Source organism: Diadema setosum, chromosome 14, assembly GCF_964275005.1.
Source record: "Diadema setosum chromosome 14, eeDiaSeto1, whole genome shotgun sequence".
NCBI lineage: Eukaryota > Metazoa > Echinodermata > Echinoidea > Diadematoida > Diadematidae > Diadema > Diadema setosum.
In genome coordinates, this window is record NC_092698.1 from 30,318,160 (window position 1) to 30,337,717 (window position 19,558).

The 19,558-nt window shown below is 39.9% G+C and overlaps 1 protein-coding gene across 1 annotated transcript; it reads right to left on the reverse strand.

Moving 5' to 3' along the window:
* Positions 1-8,307: 8,307 nt before the first annotated feature.
* LOC140237667 (uncharacterized) lies at positions 8,308-19,001 on the reverse strand. The gene is made up of 3 exons (XM_072317592.1): positions 16,280-19,001; positions 9,875-15,004; positions 8,308-9,727 (listed from the first exon to the last, which is right to left on the reverse strand). The coding sequence occupies exons 1-3, from the start codon at positions 18,999-19,001 to the stop codon at positions 9,441-9,443; spliced, it is 8,139 nt and encodes a 2,712-aa protein (XP_072173693.1). The 3' UTR covers positions 8,308-9,440.
* Between the last annotated feature and the right edge of the window lie 557 nt (positions 19,002-19,558).

Here is a 19,558-nt window from a genome sequence, read left to right on the forward strand (position 1 = left end):
TATATCCTCATGTACTACACTTACATCGTTTTCGTCTCAGCACGAGGCATTTATCCCAAATCTATATCGATGGACCGTATTGATCCCCAGAAAAAAATAAGATTTTGTAAAATTCTTTTTTTTTTATGATTATTTCTTTAAGTCATTGTGTAATCGTGATATAAAAATTATTGCACACTTGCTATCTGCGTAGAGAGAGAGAGAGAGGAAACATATTGATTTAACATAACCTCAAAACTTAATTGGTATTTTGGTGTTGCTGGTTTGTTTTTGTTTTTTCTTCAGTGTTCCACGTTCTACAAGCTTGGCTCTTTAGTGGGACACTCTTTTCCATCGTTATGATTACTTCTCCTTTTTGTTACCATGACAAAGGGCCGGATGCATGAAAACTAGCAATTACTTGTGCTAGCCTTTCACTCGAATCCGTATGCATAAAAGCAAGCAATGACTTGCGAGCAAGCAATTGCAAAAGCCTTTGCTAGCAAGCACAAACAATCGCTTAGAGACCAATTAAGCGTTTGCTTAAAAATGTATGCATAGAATTATTATTATTATTATTATTATTATTATTATTATTATTATTATCATTATTATTATCATCATTATTATTATAAAACGAACCTTTTGCTTGTTCTTGCTAGCAACATGCTTTCGATTTTCCAGTCTCTGTAAAACGAAGTTGAGCTTTCGCTTAACTGGGATGTTAGCTTTAAAGTATCATTTTCATATTCACAAAAGAAAGACCAAACTTGTGCAGGAGTGGTATAGATCTACAAGAAAGTCCTCCTAAGCAGTGTAAGAAACTTTTTCGTTTCAAAAATTGCTGTTTGCAAAATGTGATGAGAAACAGGTAGGATGTCGATCTGACATCTGTGGAGAGCAAGGAGACCTTTCTCCACGTGCGACCTGGCAGATCCGGGCTACTATTAGCAGTGATGGGAATCAGCCAGTACGTGTGTGTGTAAAGATATGTGTGTGTGTGTGTGTGTGTGTGTGTGTGTGTGTGTGTGTGTCTGTCTGTCTGTCTGTCTGTGTGCATTTATTATGAGTGTCATTTCTTAGCTCTTTTGCCATTTATTGTCAGGAGATGTTTTCGCACACCCACGCTCTTTCAAATACGTGCTGTCCCACCCGCCATTGTTTTTGTTTTTGTGTTTGCACAGGCGTGACGTCCGTTTTATTGAAAACGCAAGCAATATTGCTTGTGCGGGACTAGCCTTTAAACAAGGCGACTCGCTCTGCGTGCCCCCGTATAGCGCGTTTACCCCACAAACCTGTTGGCCGGCGAGCGGAGCGAGCCGCCTTTATCCACTCGTTCAGGGATGTGTACGCAGAAAATACACACGGCACCAAGGCAAGCCTCGTTAATATTAAGTAGTGTGCCGTGTGTGCCGTAGTGTGCCGTGTGTATTTTCTGCGTCAAATTTGTACGCAAATTTGTCAGAGAATATAAAGCAACAACAACGACAAAAGTACACATCCCTGAACGAGTGGATAAAGGCGGCTCGCTCCGCTCGCCGGCCAACAGGTTTGTGGGGTTTGTGCGGGACAAGCAAAAGGTAGCACAAGCAAGAGGTTATAAATGCAGATGGATTAAAGCAATATTGCTTGAGGTATATACTCGACGAGCTTGTGCTTGCGCTTGAAGCAATATATTGCTTACAAGCAACTGGCAGTTTTATGCATTCGGCCCAAAGTGTACATTGTTTCTTTCTTTTCTTTTCTTTTTTATTATAATGCCATTCGTGCATATATTTCAAATTGCGTTCACTGAATTGTCCTTTCCAGCTGGATGAAAGTAGACTTGAAACACGTACCTCTTTGCACCATGTATTTTTTTGATGGAAATAAACAAACTACAGAAAACTTTACTGGTTTTAAATACATTGGAGGATTTCTTGTAAATTTTATGATAAAAGTGCAATTAACTTTATACAGTCTTTAGGATCTGCATACACTGTAATGAGTACGTACAACGTTTTTGACTTTCGGTCTTCACAATAATGATGATGATGATGATAATGAAAATAATAATGATAATGATAATAACAATAATAATAATAATAATAATAATAATAATAATAATAATAATAATGATAATAATAATGATAATAATAATAGTAATGATAATGATATTATTATTATTATTTTTATTATTATTATTATTATTATTATTATTATTATTATTATTATTATTATTATCATTATTATCATTATCATTATTATTATCATCATCATCATCATTGTTTATTATTATTATTATTTTCAAAAGATTAAGACATGTGCATGAGCATATATGTCCCCGGGGACGCAATTGCTATAGGGTCTTTCAATCATGTCAATGAAGTTATTCGCATCTCGATGTCTGCCTATTATAACGACTCCGCAGCTCAAGGACTCAAGACGATTTTTATCGTAATTCAGCACAATATTAAGAAGAAGTGGTATTTCTGCAGACAAATCCTACCAACAGGAAAGGCTCGATATCAACGGTGGCCCGATGACCCGGGGTACAACCCTCTCTCTCAAAAACATACACTCCCTTTCTCTCTCTCTCTCTCTCTTCGTGTTCATGACATTGTCGAGTCTTTGGTCGGGATTTTTAATGTTTGCCGATTAAAAAGAGAAAACAAAAATACGTCTCGAGTAGTTTGAAGGCTCACTTTTGTCTTCTTTTTTTAAAATCCGGCAAATGTGCACCGTTTGAAAGCACATACTACTCCTGACAGCTGTTTAAATTTTTGAACAGCCGCTATTGGTTACATAATCTCACTTCGCCACTTTTATCATAAAATGGGTAACCATCGTAGTCTCAGACTGATCGCAAACGTGCTTAGACTGATTTTCTCTTTGTTCATTTCGTTAACGAACGCCACGTACAGTACATGACTTGAAAAACTTATCCACCAAGAGATGGCGCTCCACCAATACTAGCAGAGTATCTGTGGGGTGCTAAAGTGTTTCACACATACCGAGGGAACAAACACTTTCAGATAAAGTTTCTCTTATTCAAATGCCTGACATATTTGATTTATTCATTACGAATTTGAGCAGAATCGGACCAGGAATAGGGAAACTACAGCTCTTTGAATTTAATGAACCGTAGAGGGTGACTGATCAACTCGGGTGTAACTTGTTTATTTTCTATTAAATTTTTTAGTATTTTAAAGTTTTCTCTTGATTCACATACATAAACACGGTTCAACTTCAAAATATACTCTTGCAAGATGCACTACTTCGTGCCATATTTAGATTTCAGAGGAATTACGCTCATTTATAAGAAAAGTTGAAAAATGGGAAATTTTCCGAGTATTAAACATTGGAGACATATCCACAAATACGTCACATTTGTCTGCTGCCCTCACACACTGACTGTTAAACTTCCAAAGCTGGACTTTCGTTATTTTTTGGCTGATTTAGCTCAAACTTGCAGATAATATTTGAACATACAGTATATCAAATATTTGAATAAGAATCACTTCACATGAATGTATTGGTTCCCTGCATGTTGCTATTCAAAGTTTAATCAACTCAGAATTATGGTGTGTTGTGTGTGTCTTCATTAGTGTATTCTATTTGGAAACCTTTTCAATAATGTTAATAATAAATCCTCAGTTGAGAACCAGAAGGACTTTATAATTTTTTTTTTTTTTTTTTTTTTTGTGGGGGGAGGTGGGAATTGAGCTTTTGGTATCATGTTGTAGAGCTTGATCTCCTCTACGTTATGGTGTAATCAATATTTTAGATTTTCATTTACCCTGTATTTGGAACGATGCTTATAAATCTTTCCACTATCGATTAAATAAACTATTTATTTCATGAAAATTGTTTGTTCCTTTTTTATGTACGCTCAAACCGTAGAACGCGATAGTGTTCTTCTGGTTTTCAGGTGATGTAATGATAAAATTACTTTTCTGTAAGTTTTGCTAGCGATTTAAACTGGATTCTACAAGACTAATGAAACTGAACAAGAAAACCAGTGGCATACCATAATTTTAAGTACGTGTACATCTCGACTTCAAATTCTTTGTGATACATCCCCCACACATCTTTGTAAAAATTCAGATTGTAAGATTACACACACACACTCTCTCTCACACACACACATTTATACATGATACACTGTACTGCATCCACTCACATTACAGTAGTACTGGCTCCTTTACAAACACACAATCACATTTATGTCTAATTCAGTGTACAATCATACGAGTAATTATAGTTTCTGCATCAAGAAACTTTTTTTGCTTATAAATTAATGTAAATTTGGATCTGCTGGATGTAGCTCTTCAAAATCTAGCTACTGTTAACTTTCAACACCAGTTATGTAATAAATGCAACTGACGTAAAGTGATCAAAACTAAACAAACGTTTATTCAACAGTATGCTACAAAAATACTGTACTTGAATATGTGTATAGGAACTGCCCCCCCCCCCAAATTAAGCCATCATCTTTAGAGACCCCTTGCGAAATAATGCAGATACATGTACAAAGATAATCATTTAAATTAAAGTTTTACTTTACAATTTCTTATACACACTCCCATGAAAGAAACATTAAAAATATTTTTTCCCTCAAATTTCTCTCTTTTGGACTTGGGTCTTTGGTATTCAATTGCTACTAACAGGTGCAATCACACAGCAACTACTTGTAGTAAAATGCATATGGTTGACTCATGCTTTGCAGACACCAGGACAACTGTAGTTATGTTTTGAGACAAGGTTCTGTTATAAAGTTTTGAGTGCGTTTGTGTGTGTGTGTGAGTGCGTGAATTTCTGAGTGTACCACAGGTTTAAGGCAAATCAATTTAATTTCTGTAGGCCAACATTCCTTTTCAAACTTGCACACATGCAACACACACACACACACATACTGCATTTATACTGTATGATGCACTGTTCTTTGCCCACTCACATTATCAGCTCCCTTGAAAACACACAAATGTAAAAGAAAAATGAAAAATACATGTATTATCAACAGTGTGAAACACAGTGTTAAATTTCAACATTCTAACAGCGTGAGTTCACAGTGTGTTCCCATAGTTCCCATCATTAAGCACATTGTGCAAACAGTAACGTCTAGCTCGGGTTTGTTACTGTGTGTTCATAGAGCCGGCTATGGGAACACACTGTGGGACAAAGAGTGTTTTTGGCGGGGAAAGAATATTATGAACAAACTTTTTGACTTTCAAACAAAAGATGCAGAGTCATACTGTTTCCAAATTGTTTGCTTTTAATGCTACCTAAAAAAGTACAATGTGCTCCAAATTAGGCACATTCCTTTGTCATGATGAGGGTGTGTGTGTCAGTGTCTTTACATGAACACTGACCAATGAAGTAGATAGCCATGAATATCAATCATGAACAAAAGAGGGCCCCAGTGAGTCCCACTTACAACTTTTTTTTTCTTTTTTTTCTTTGTTTTTTTAGCAAAAAGAGGAAATTGTCCCATTTCAACAGCACAGTAAAGGTCGACATTACAAAGCACATAATGAATTAACAAATGCGGCACAGCAAAAGCATTTACTGTACCAACCACAGTAACTTGACTGCTGCACAGTCAATTGGGATACTTCCGCTTCTCACTTTATAATCACTACATGTATATAGGTTATTCATGTATTATGGCCCTTATTGATGAATTCCCTGACTTGAACATTGAGCACGGGCTGAACTTTTCATATTTCACTTCTACCCATCCAACCAAATTGTAATACCGCACATTGCATACCACTGGGCATTCCTAGATAAAGTAACATTGGACAAAATAATGCCCGATTCAACCAAGTTCACTGATCCTCAACTTCTGACCTTCAGGAATTTTGCAAAAAATCTATTAAGCAGATCTACACATGTCATCACATGCATGCATGAACATGGTACCAAGCAAATCCATCAAGTGTTGTTTTCCCCTTAAACTGTGATTAAATAATGCCTCTACCAAACTTCAGTGCAGAAGCACAAAATCAGTTGTATGAATGCAAACCTCACCAGCAGAGCTTGACCCTAAATTTTTCATTTTTCTCTGATGGCATGTCCCGGGGCCTGTCTTATAAGACTTGTGATAGAAATCAATCACAAGTTTTTTGAGAGCTTCAATGCAAGTTGCGATTGATTTGGGGACTTGTGATTGATTTGAAGGCTTTATAAGACGGGGCCCCGGTCACTAAAATCTTTAAATCTGAAATTTCAGTGGGCCAAAAAAGTAATGTTGTGATCTGAAACAAACGGCAACATAGCAATCCACTTTGAATCGGGACTGCCTGATTGGGCCATCCAAAGATAAAATTGGTGGCCCGAGATAAATTTCTAGTGGCCCCAGACCACCTCTAATATCGAGCCTTATTTACAATAATATTTACACAACTCATTAACATCTCCATTCTTGAAATATTTGTTAAGCTTAGTCACTCTCTGATGAGCATGTTCTGATCTTAACACATGCAGAAACAGAGTCATATTTACGCTCAAAGCAATAAAAATGTATGTACAGCTGTAATAAGTGGCAAACAAAAGAAGACTTGCCGAAAGTACCAATGTCTTTAAAAAAAAAAAAAAAAAAAATCATCCGTAATGATTTAACACCACAGTAAGCTCCCCTTGAAGGTGTACACTTGTAACATGCTGTGTAAAGTAAAAAAAGTAAGAAAACCCCAAAACCAAACAAACTTGCTTTACATTCTGCAATGATACCCAATGGAGTGAATGACAACCTATAACTAACATTGTTCACGTACAATGATAAAATCCCCAATGGGGAAGGATGAGTAACACTTAAATGCCCCATTATTTAGTGGATAAAACATAGTCAAAATAGAACAAAATACAGCATTAGAGTTTACAATACTGAACATGCAAACACGTAGAACAGGTCTATGATCACAAAACATCTTGGCCACGTATATCATTCACTCCTCTGTAAAGATAATCCTTTCAATGTATCCAGAAAAGCCCCCTCCCCCCCAAAAAAAAAAGTTGTTCATGTCACATTTTAAGTTTTACATCCACTCTTCAAGATACAATCTGTACATACAGTACCATGCCAACACGAGTGAATACACATAATCATTTGGCATTTCACAAAATGCTTCGGTTTGAGATTTTTAAAAAAATCCGCAAATGTATGGGCAAATTCAATATAGCGTGAACATGTGTGAAATGCAACAAGCAACATGCATGATCTGTATTGCAGCAGCATACATGTACTTGCAACATTTCTTCAATAAACTGGTTACAAACAATGAACATAATATCTGTATAAAGACTGGTGGCTGACACCTAAAATTCTGTCACAGTAAACATAATTACCATTAAACATATAACCCAAAGACAGAGAGAGAGAATCAGAGAAAGAAAGAAGGAAAACATCTCTACATCAGTGGACATCTTTTGCGCAAAAGTATCTGCATGTATACAGGACAAACACATTTATGCAAAAATGACCTGATATATGTAGCATCTATGCATTGTAAATACAATTGTATTTACTATCTTCAATCATGGCTGACACGAAATGTTGGTAAACTACACAGACTATTTGAACTAAAGTAATGGAAGGAAGTAACTGCAAAGCATGCTAATTCAGGTATTGATGCTTTCATTTCTCATCAAAAGCCCTTCAGGCTCAGGCCTTATTTGATATTACAGTTTGTGCACTATTATGGCAGATCACACCAGTACACATAAATGCCTTTTTTTTGCTACCTTTTGAGGATATGTGCATGAAAGTCCTTCATCAATTAACAAACACACCCAATACACAACAAGTAAATTACCAAATAACCTTTTCCTGCAAATCATTCTACTAAACAACTTGAAGTATAATCATTAACATATACCAATGCATATATGTAATGTATAGTATCACTCGGTATCTTTGACACTACTAATGATGACATGCTGAACTAATACTCAAATGAATAACAGAAGACTGTTGCATTCGAATATCATTGATTACATCTTGAAATATTCAAATGGATGCACCTTCATATTAAAAAAAAAAAATCCTCTGAAGGTTACCCAAGGTGTTCTGCAGCCTCTGCATACATGTGTTAATAACACCAATTACATTTTTCGTTTTCCAATTTCATCAAATGCTACTTGTGTGATGTGATACTACATGCAAACAATGACTGCCTTCAAGCAGTAGCATGAATCTCAATAGGAAGGGTGAGGATAATTGTGGAAGGAACACAGAATGCCCAAAGTTTATGTGTTATATATCATGGACCATGTATAGAATTGGGAGCTGGGGCTGCAGGCCCCCCCCCCCCCCCCACACACACACACACTTTGGGTTCAAAAAAAAAAAATGTGGGGGGACAATGAATTATCAACAAAACCTATGACTTTCTCCATGGGTGCAGCCCCTTTATATTGCTATGTACATATATAATTATACTGATATATTGTACCACTGAACAAGAGAGCACTGTATGATTACAACTGTACAGCAAGGCATAATCACAATTTGAAAATGTACTTATGGATTCATGTGCCCGAAATTCTGCAGATAATCTTACCTGCTCAAGGAAAAATTCACACCGATCATTTTCTGTACACAGTGGGATGTGGTCTTTTGCTACACCAGTAGTGCCTGCCTCAAGGAATGTCAAATACATGTATCACTAACTTGTAGTATTGAATGCAGCATTGAGTGAATCCATACTAACTAAAGGATGACTTAAGGCACATTTGCAGGAAAACAAAAACAAAAATAAAATCAGACCACACGATTCAGATACTCATTTTCTTTGATTTTCGATGAGCTCCTCATCTTTTTTCATGTGCACTTAGGATTATTCTACTATGATGGCAAATAAGACAGTCCACAGTTTATGGTAGCACTAGTCTGAAATTATGTTTGGACCTCCACAGATTTGACAAAACATGGAATAATCTTTTAGAAGAGAAGTTGCAAGTTAGACACAAGAAAAAGAGTGGTAATTTACACAGAAGCTCGCTGCATCAAATCTCTTTTGTCTATTTGGTCGAAAATGATACATATTCACCTGTACATTCTTATATGCGCCTGGTTCATACATAAATGTCTGCTATATTGATTTCATGAAGACCTGTCCAGCTTTAAAATACTTAAGGAGCAAGTCACTGTCATGAAGAGTTCTGAAAATACTAATATCTGCACATGCTCAGATTCTAACTGTGTACTGACTTATCATGCTTGTCTCAACATGTGTCTTCAAGTGTGGGACAACACATTCTTAGTTACCTCTTCCAGTAACAACCCTCTCTGGGACATTTTGTCAGAGCATCCTACATGCACTACCCCTTTACTGTATCTATCACAGGTATCTACCACAGCCTTACGGAATGTCTACAGGCCTATCCCCATATGCCATGATCTCAGCCCATCTATCCAAATCATTCTGCACTTATTTGAGATGAGTGGGAGAGCCCCTGCTTTCTTCAGCATCCTTCTATCAATCAATCATGTCAAAAACCTCTACACAGCTTTCCCAATCCACTTCAGCTACACGTTGAACAGATACAGCAGAGGTTGGTGTATCATCGGTGTGGGCAGCTTCTGCACACCGAGTGCCATTATCAGCACTGGAAACTCTACAAGTGTCCACAATGTCCTCCTCTGTTTGCTCTTCTTCACTCACACAAGAAGCGGTATCAACTGCAGTCTCATCTTGAAAACATGTTTGCATGTCACTTTCAGCACATTCCGTGACATTCCCTCCAGCTGAAGGCATCCTCTCATGTTCTTCACATTCCATACTGTTCTTGTCATATTTCATGGTGTCAGTAGTGGAAACCGTACATGTGTCCACAATGTCCTCCTCCACTGTTTGCATGTCACTTTCAGCACATTCCGTGACATTCCCTCCAGCTGAAGGCATCCTCTCATGTTCTTCACATTCCATACTGTTCATAGTGTCATTGTCATATTTCATGGTGTCACTAGTGGAAACCGTACATGTGTCCACAATCTCCTCCTCCACTATTTGCTCTCCTTCACTCACATCAGGTGTAGCATTAACTGCAGTGTTATCTTGAAAACATGTTTGCATGTCACTATCAGCACATTCCTCAACATTCACTCCTGCCGAAGGCATCCTCTGATTTTCCATTCTCTCTCCTGCCATATGGCATGTACCTTCAATGTCACTGTTGATGTTGTTGTTACCCTCATCACACACTTCTGTGTGAGGAATATTCCTTTCATGATTCGGAATGATCGCTCCAGCTGTGCTTGCAGTGACGCTCTCATCTTGTCTCTGCTCCACTATTCTCATATCATCTTTCATGCGATTGTCTTCACCATCACAGCCTTTGCTTGGCAATTTCATGGAGCCTACTTCCTTTTCCAGACTAATCTGGACAGCTGGATTGTCTGACACTATCTGACTTTCCTGATCAGGCAGGATTTTGTCATCAGCTGCTCTATCATTATCCAGTGCAATCACTCCTTCTTCATGCATGGCACGTGTGCAAACCAGTTCCCACTCTTGCACCTGGTCATGGGATGCTGTGTTCCTAATGAGGAAGTACATATTTTTCATCTGACTCACACTCCTAGCATACGTATTCTCAAAGTGTTGTGGATTGACCCAAAACTCTTCCCGCTCCTCTGCTGTGAGAAAAGCTTCCAGTACACACTTGCGAACTGCTTCACGGCAATAAACAGGTGCCAAAACAGGGAACAAGGAATTTTGTTGAAGGAACTTTGCAGGATGGACATTGGTTACCTCTTGTGAGATGATCCATGTAATGCATGACCAAACATTCTCCCGAAAATTTGACGGAGTCTTTATCACCTTTAGAACGGTCCTCTCCAGCAAGTTGATTTGGATTCCCAACACTCTTTGCCACTCAGTGGCATCGCTGTAGGCCAACACCAATTGGTCATCGTGTGTGAACAGATAATTTACAAGAACTCTCACGGTTGGGACAAGGCCAGCTGTTTGAAAGACCCCAATCAACTCTCTCAGCACTGATTCAAACAAGACCTTTGGAGATGCAGACTGGTCGTTGTTAAGCATCTCTGCCTTTTTTTCAAGATTACTCACAGTTTGAGTAACATATGAGTCCACTGCTACATCCATCTTGTGCTTGAAACTTCTTCTGACAATGTCTTGCAGTTCAACTGTCAAGTTATAAATGAGGATCATGACATCCTTCCTTCCTAGTTCTTCTCCCGTTTTCCTGCAGTATCTTTGGAAGGCATCCATCACAATTTTTGCCTTTTTCACTTTCAATTGCTTGAAGTCACCATTCACAATGTTAATTCGATCAGCAGCAGTAACATGTGTCATCAACAAGGATCTCATTTCATTTACTCTGTCTGACAGATTCTGCATTTGTGGGTATGACATCACATTGTTACCTTCATCTTTTTCATGACTGAAACTGACTACCCATTTCAGTTGGGTTTTCACATTGTTTTGAGCACTAATTAACCTGTCCTCAATCAATTTCTCCATTGATTTCATTGTGTCTTCTGTCACTCTGTAGAGTTCAGAGACTGCAGCTTTCAGAGCTTCTGTTCGATGTGATGACATCAACTGTTGCCCTGAAGGACATTCCAGCAATTCATCTCCACTGAAAATATACCAGATAAGTTCATCGATGACCTCGTCCTGGTGCATGCAACCTGTGCGAACATGTTCATGCAAACAAGCCAGCACTGATTTCAAGACATATCCCTCAGTGGCTTTCTCTGTATTTTCACATGGGCCTGCATAAGCACTTGATTCCACTGTATTGTCATCATCCTCAATGGATACCATGGGTTGGCACTCAGTTTGGACTGACACACTCTCTTCTTGAACAAGTTGGTTTGGTGAGATGGATTCTCTGGAGTCTTGATTGGACAATGACCCTGGCTTCACAACTGGTATGGTATTAATGGACAGCACTTGGTCACACCATACATTCTTCAGAGCTGTATTCCAGGTCTCTTCTTGCCTGGATTCTGCGATCTTGCATATGTTCCAGAAAGCCTCCCTGATTACTATCATTTTCTCTGAAACACACAGAGAAGACCTGTACTGACCATCTGTACATGGCAGCAGATGGGCCATGAGCTTCTCGAGTACCTCTGATGGATTTTCATTACTTTGAGAAAGCTCTTGCACTAAGGCTTCAGGCAATTCAAGAAGTGCTTGTGTTGTTCCTGTTCGATCACACCGAGAGCTTAGTTGCTTTTTGCCATTGTGACTGTCAGTGCCCACACATTTTGGCGGTAGTTGCCTGTCCTTTTTGAAATGGGCATCGACATCCTGATGACTGTCTGTACCTATGTCATTGTGGCATTTCTTCCATGTGGCCACACGCTGAGATGGGGATACTCTAGCTAGTGTGAAAGTGACATGCTTTAGAACTGCCATCCTCCTAGGATCAAAGTGGCACATTCCTTGCAATCCAGTCATACTGCATGCCAATCTCTCCTCCTGAGTGAAAAACATGGTAAGCAATTTGTTTGCAATGTATCTGCATCTGTCTATCTTTCTGGCTGGCAGTCTGTGTGCATTAACACCAAGGATGCCTTTACACAGACTTGTTGTCACCTTCTTTCCAAGTACAGCTCTCTCTCTGCTGGTGCTATAAGCAGTCAACCGTGCACACTTCTTCACTTGCCCTTGTTCCTGTTTATCTGTCCACCTGTCCCACAAGCTACTACTCTCTCGTTGGCTGAGTTCATGAAGGATGTGTCGGACAAGAGTTGTGAAGATGCTCCTTTCCACCAGACCAAAAATATCACAAAATGTTGTGTAGCATGTCAAAAACTTACTGTCATTCAATGCACTGTCTACATCACTTGCATATTCAAGCAGCTCATCTTCTTTGAAGAGATTCCTCATCATCAGCTTTATCACAATTTTCACATCCCATGAAAAGTGTTCCAGCAACTTAACAAAGCCAGGATGAAAAGGCTTCTGGAGTGGTAGGGACAGTGGCTTGTCAACTTTTGACTGCTCTTTGATCCTTTGTGCTTCAACCCTCCTTTCCATTCTCCTGTGCCTGTTTGTTTCTGTCATTCCCTCTTCACATTTGCTGCTTGTGGGTATGTCCTTCTCCACAGAACTGCTTGTTTCACATTCCATGACATGTGATTTCTGAAGTGCCTTTTGCATTTTTGACTGCATTTCCATTCCATGTGCTTCAAGCAATTTCTGGTCTTGTGCTCCCACCTTCCTCTCCTTTCTTCTGGAAGGCCTTTTCTTGGGCTGTAGCAAGCCACTCTTAATTGCTTTGTCTTTCAAGATTCTACAGACATGCTGTAGTATCTCCCAGCAAGTGTGCCATGATTTCTTTGTAGCATGGGGTGTTTCGGGAGGAAAGACCAAATGATACACTTGGCAGAGAACTGCCAACTTCATTTCACAGAACACTTTTTTCTTACTCAACTTCAAGTGGTAGAGATGAACAACTTCACTCTTTGTGTATAGATTCTGCACTATGAGTGTCAAGACCTGCGTTCTCTGTAGCTTTTCACACCAGCATTTCCTCCTGAAATTTTCTGTCCAAGCTGCTTCCTGTGCTGTCATGACATATGATCCAAGTTTACGAAAAGGCATGGTGCCATTGTAAAGATACTTGGCATGTTTGTACGGCACTAATGTGGAACGACCACTATTCAGAGTCTTCATGAAATGATGATGTGACAATTCCGGCTCTACTGCTTTAGTGTGCACAAAGAAGGGCATCAATTCAGGATCCCAGCTGTTTTCTTGTCCATCTACATCTGATGATGACAATTTCACAGAAGCCATGTGTGGAACAGACAGCTTGGCTGTCAGAGATTTGTCTTTTTGTAGCATTCCTCTCAAAAAGTTGTTGACTTGTGCCCAGCACCAGGCCCATTCGATTGAAACCTGTTCTAATGTTGGTTGTGGAAACAGCCAGAAGAATGCATATCTCAGTCTTGTCAACTTGGAAACAGTACATGGCAGCCCACTCAGTGCCATGAATATTGGGATGGCTGCAAGATCATCCTCTTTGAAGAGCTTTGACAGAAGTAACATGATGGCTGCTTTCTTGGCATATGACTCCTCACTGCCACTTAGGTTGGACCAGATATTGTCAATCTCTGACAGTTCTTCTGAGGTAGACACTGTGGCACCAAGTCTATCCACCGGGCAGGTTGCTCCAAAAACCAATGCAGTGCTCTCATCTGTGTCTTCACATTTAATGTTGGAAGGTGAAACCATTTGTGGCATCAAAAGTGGCTGTTCCCCGACACAGTCCTCCTGTCTCTCCACAATACGCTTCACAAAATCGACACCTTGGTCCCATCTCCTGACCCAAAGAGCATCTGATTCATCTCGAAAGGTCCATGAAAAGCATTGCCTAAGGAGTGCCAGGTACACTTGAATATCCTGGACTGAACTGGAGTGCCTGTCATCGGCAATGACCTTCTTGATGATATGCTTCAGGATATCTTCCCTTGACTCTTCTGAAGGATGGTTCTTAACAATGTCAAGATGAAGGGCAATCACATGATCAATAACATAGGCACCAATGTTGTTTACAGGTCCATCAGCACTTTTTGGCAATCTCAGCTCTTGAGGAGGCACTCTTGTCTCCTCTGTCTGTTTCTCCTCTTTAATACTGTTACTTCCCATCATCAGTCCTGGTCGAAGTAGCTTCACCTTTACTGGGAAAGCGAGACACTGCACTTTACATGCCTCCTCCTTTATTCTCACGAATATGTCTGATAGTACCATAGAGCAAAGTCTCCATTCCAAGCAGTGCCTTCCGCATGCTTGAGGAAACAGGAGGAAGAATGCTTGGCGCAGAAAGGCAAACTTCACTGGCATATCAGATCTATCATTGGTAGATGCTTTATTTGCACAAAGTAGAAGTTCCTCTGTTGACAGTACAGCCACTGTAAGTACCTCAAGAGCCTTTCTCCGTGAGCTGACAGGAAAGGGAAAAAGTTCCTTCATCCTGCAATAGTCTGCATGACTCAATACATATGCACCAAGCTCATGCTCCTCCATGAAATGTCCTGTTGTTTCGACATGCTCTGTGTCTGCATTGAAAACAAAAGATTCACATACATATTGAATCGACTTATCTGCTTAAAAAAAAAAAATAAACAAAAAATCTCTCCAATCCTCAAATTACTCAATGATAAAAGGAGCTGTCAGGCAATAACACCCTTGAAATGATTCGCCATATCACACATTCATCATACTCTGACCTCTGCCATTGTCTCGCTTGTCTTCTCCCTTAATTGTATAACAAGACAGAATTTTTCTTAAACCTTTCAATGAATGCTCTCCAACTCTTCCTGCATTATATGCTCAATCCACATGTGTTTCAGGGAATTCAGTATAGATTTGATGTTATCCACTGTGCCTTTAGCCAGTGCCAAGGTGGTATTACTTAAGTTTCAGCTTATCTGTAGACTAAATATCATCTAATGACATTACACTTGTATTTGATTGCAACTCACTATTACAATTATGACACATTCAAATTTTCACACATTAAAGTTTTAATTGTATTTTTCCATTTAGTTAAACTTATACATTCCTATGTCTTTTTTTTTTGGGGGGGGGGGGGGGATCAAAAAATATGAAATTGGATAATTTTGGTGGCCCCAAATAGGCCACCACCAGGAGAGGTAACGAGTCTTGCAATAGGATTGAAAAAAAAACAACAAAACAAAACAAAATAAAATACAATGCTTTCTCAAACCTGTGGCAGTATTTGCAGTGATATTTTCACTTCATGATGATCCCATTGTACAAAATATTTTAACAAAAGTTCCTCTTGTGACATGAAATCCATGGGAATAGAATGTATCCTCTGCAGATAATAATTTAAGTCATATGATCTAGTAGTGCAACATCTGTTTCGGGGGAGGGGGAGGGAGGAGGAGATCACACTTGCTAAATTGTGTTTCAATAAGATACATTTTACAAGATTTGAAGCACATCTGTATTAGCAGTTCATCTAAACTTAGCAATTTAAAAACTTTTGATCTCAGCAAACATAATGTACCTCCAGAATTCATAACTTTCAACACTACAACCTTCATCGACCATCAATGATCAAGGTGAAAACAGTGCACTGCAGCCTTGATAGCTGATAATTCTGAAGATGAATATTGTGCACTGATATCAAAAGTTAAACACTTATTTCAGATGATAATCATTATTGTTTTATTTTATCTTTTTTTTTTTTTAGAAATCAATGGAACAGTTATGAAGAGATCACAAATTTGCATTCACCAGATGGCATGAATTCTTTGACAACATTGGGCAGGAGCTGCCCTAGACCCGGCAGGAGAGATTCTCACCTCTGTTGCTTGATACCAAGCCGTCTTGTTTCCTTTGGAGATTTCTCTCTTCATACTGGTGGGGAGACATAAAGCAATCCTCACCATTGCCAAGCTGGTTTCTGAGTCTCGACTGCAGCCGTCTCTCCTTTGCTGTGCAATAAAGCATAGTCCTCACATTACATGCTTCTCGACTCTGTTTGTACCACTGACACCTGGTAACTGCAAAATATGCGTGGCACAAGACAAACAACCTTGACTTACAAAATGGAGGGTATGATGAGCTCCCTGTTGGACTGCTGTAGGTCCGCTCCTCTTCTGAGAATAGCACAGCAGCTAGTTTGTTTACCTTCTGACATGCCGACAAACCAACAGATGCAAGGCTAACTACAGCCTCATGCACTTGTTTGGCTTCCTCAATTCCAAATTGATGCAATGGCAAACTGCAAACCTCATTGATGAGCTTTTTCAAATGTTGTACCTCGGCATGTTTCTTGAGCGTAATTTTGTACACACGAGCGTAGAGTCTCTTGAAAACTCTAAACTGCTTCTTGGTGAGTTTACGTGCCAATATATTGAACGAATGTAGTGCGCCAACACAGTGCTTCACAATTTCCACAACAACATACAGTTTGTGTCCTGAGACTGCTTGCAATTTCTGGACAAGATTATCTTCTGCCATGATCTCTGCCTCCGTTTGAACAATCTGATTTGTCTCCACCTCCTCATCCACTTCCTCACTGTGCACATTCTTCCCTCTCTTACAAAATTCTGCCCTCTCCTCAAAGTGAGCCTTTCTCTTCCTCTGAGATGTTTCCAACTTCTCGTCAATAGAATATTCCATCTGTTTAAAGACTGCAGTGGTTCCCGTAGGGATTGGAGAGCTGGCAACATTCTGGACAGAAGGGGCAGGTATTTCTGTCCTAGGATTGGGGTTGACCAAAATTAAAGATGTCCCAGAAGGTGAGATAGCAACATTGACAGAAGGCAAGCCTGCACCAGACAATCTCACACCTTGGCCAGGGCCAGCACAGACTAGATTTGACACAGCACCAGAATTAGCATGACTTTCGAGAACTGGCCCGTGCCAATTTTGTACGAGAGAGGCTTGTGGAGGGGGTAATGCATTCATTCCTTGGTAATTGCCATGAGGATATGGCAAGACTGTGACAGCAGTTGGTTGGCTTTGAAAGGAAGGTCTCTGTACTGTTCCTGTGCCACTGACTAGCACATAGGGGGTGTGTGGCTGGTTACCTTGATATCCTGGAGTTACTGGCCTTTGGATGGGGTTCATAAACTGGCAAATTTGCTGTCTGGGGTAATCTGTACTATTTGCTGTGTGCAAAGTTACAGGTGTTGGTACTTGCAATGATTGACTCATATGGCTCGAGTCCACAATATTTGAAAAGTGAGATGCAGAAGTTGTTTGCGGAGCAGAAACATTTTCGACAACTGACTGTGAGAGAGTTGCAAGATCCTGAACCTGTACAGACACCTGACCTGCACCAAAGGTTGGTGGCAAATTTTGAGGGATGTTTTTTTCAGGGGCTGTGTAAGCTTCTGATAATGAAGTTGGTGCAGCATCTGTACAGCAGTTTGTACCACTTTGAGCTAACTGTAATAATGCATTCATCGCAATTTCGGGAAGACCCTGCCTGGAAGCCTGAGACTGATTCTGGATTGCTGAATTAATCTTCTGTTTTTTTGCTTCATTGTTTGTGTCCTCCAGCATTTTCCTCTTACTTGACATGACACCATACTCACTGCTTGGGCCAAGCGACAAATCCGTCCTGTTGCCCTCGGAAAGCACGTCTTTTGAATGCATTTGTGGTGTCATATGACTTTGGCTTCCACTACTTGCAGGATTCTGGGTAGTAGTCACAGGTTTTTCTTCATATTCTTGTACAGCCGAGGACGAAATGCTTTCCACCTTGCAGACTTCTAGCACCTCAATATCAGGAGCATTTCTTGTCTCTGAAATTCGATTTGTCTCTCCATTGCAAGTTCCACCATACTCCCTCACATGCTCTTTACTTGGACTGAGACTGACTGTCGGTGTAGGAATGCTTTCTGTGGGTTTGACAGATGCGAGATCCGATTTGCAATGTGGGAAGAGCTTTTCCATGTACTGTGTTCTCCGAACCAAAGCCTCTGTGTCTATCTGCTTAAGGCAACTGCTCCACACTTCCTGTTCACAAGCCAGTGGAAGTTTGTAGATCCTGAGGAAAGCATCGCGAAGGGCATCCAGTTTATGCTCAGGCAGAGGCCGGAAGCCATCTGTTCCACTTGAATTGAAGAACGTCCTTTCATTATCATTCAGAATGTGCCGTGAAAGCTGCTGAATGATATGAAAAATGTCATGACCACAATTGCGTGCCACACGGTGGATGACTTCCTCTGGCACACGACAGTGCTCTGATCGCAGCTTATCTCCAGCCCTGTCAATGAAGCTGCAATAGCTCTGCCAGGCTTGGGTCTTGTCAGAGTCCTGCACCTGAAATAATTTGAAAAAGATTCTCTGAAGTCTCACCAATTTTTCCTTGTTTAGCTGGCCCCATCCATTGGAGCCACTTGTGTTACAGACAATCCTCTCCAAGTCCGAGAAGTGAGATTCTAGGAGGAACTTCTTCACTGAATCTGGATCTGTCTTGGTGGGACCCTGCAACATGCAGAGAACACTGTCTGGGAATTCTCCTTGGCTAGAAATGGATCCTGCAGCACAGCCAAATCTCATATTTGCCATTGTGATATCACCTTTGTCACCTTGACTGTTCAGGAATCTGATGGCCAATCTGTAAAAGAAAATACCATATCCAAGTGTGAGATAAAAGGGATGAACTATTGCAAAAATCAGCCTGTTTTCACTCCCACATGCATGGGAAATACTCTTTATCATCAGACAATGCATATGTGACCATGCATCACAAAACAAACAAAAAGTCACACCCCTTGATTTTGCGTGAGGACTCAAAAAAAGTGGAATGGGTCAACCGAGTCAATCTTGAGTTTTTCATATTTTCTGAAAGAGCTATCCTTCTTCTACAACAATCTTTTAGTTTGGGATTATAACATGACTGGGAAGTGTGTTTTCACTAGTTTTTCTACAACCCTTTTTTGGGGGAGAGTAGAATGATCAGGTATGTCAAAGAGGCCCCTTTTTATTTCGCTACTGCTTTGAAAGTTGGCATTAATGTGTTGATAGAACATGCCTATAACGTAATATCAGCGTAATCTGATAATCTCTTCATTGTTGTTGCTCCAGTGGTTTACATCCTGTGTTTTGTACCTTTCATCACACAG

What these genes read in the sequence shown, in the direction of transcription:
- LOC140237667 (XM_072317592.1), bottom strand. Translation starts at nt 19,001, where the DNA reads ATGGCAAATATGAGATTTGGCTGTGCTGCAGGATCCATTTCTAGCCAA. An exon ending in CTTGGTATCAAGCAACAGAG is followed by an intron (nt 15,005 to 16,279) that starts GTGAGAATCTCT and finishes TTTTCAATGCAG; the next exon opens with ACACAGAGCATGTCGAAACA. An exon ending in CAGTATGGAATGTGAAGAAC is followed by an intron (nt 9,728 to 9,874) that starts ATGAGAGGATGC and finishes AATGTGAAGAAC; the next exon opens with ATGAGAGGATGCCTTCAGCT.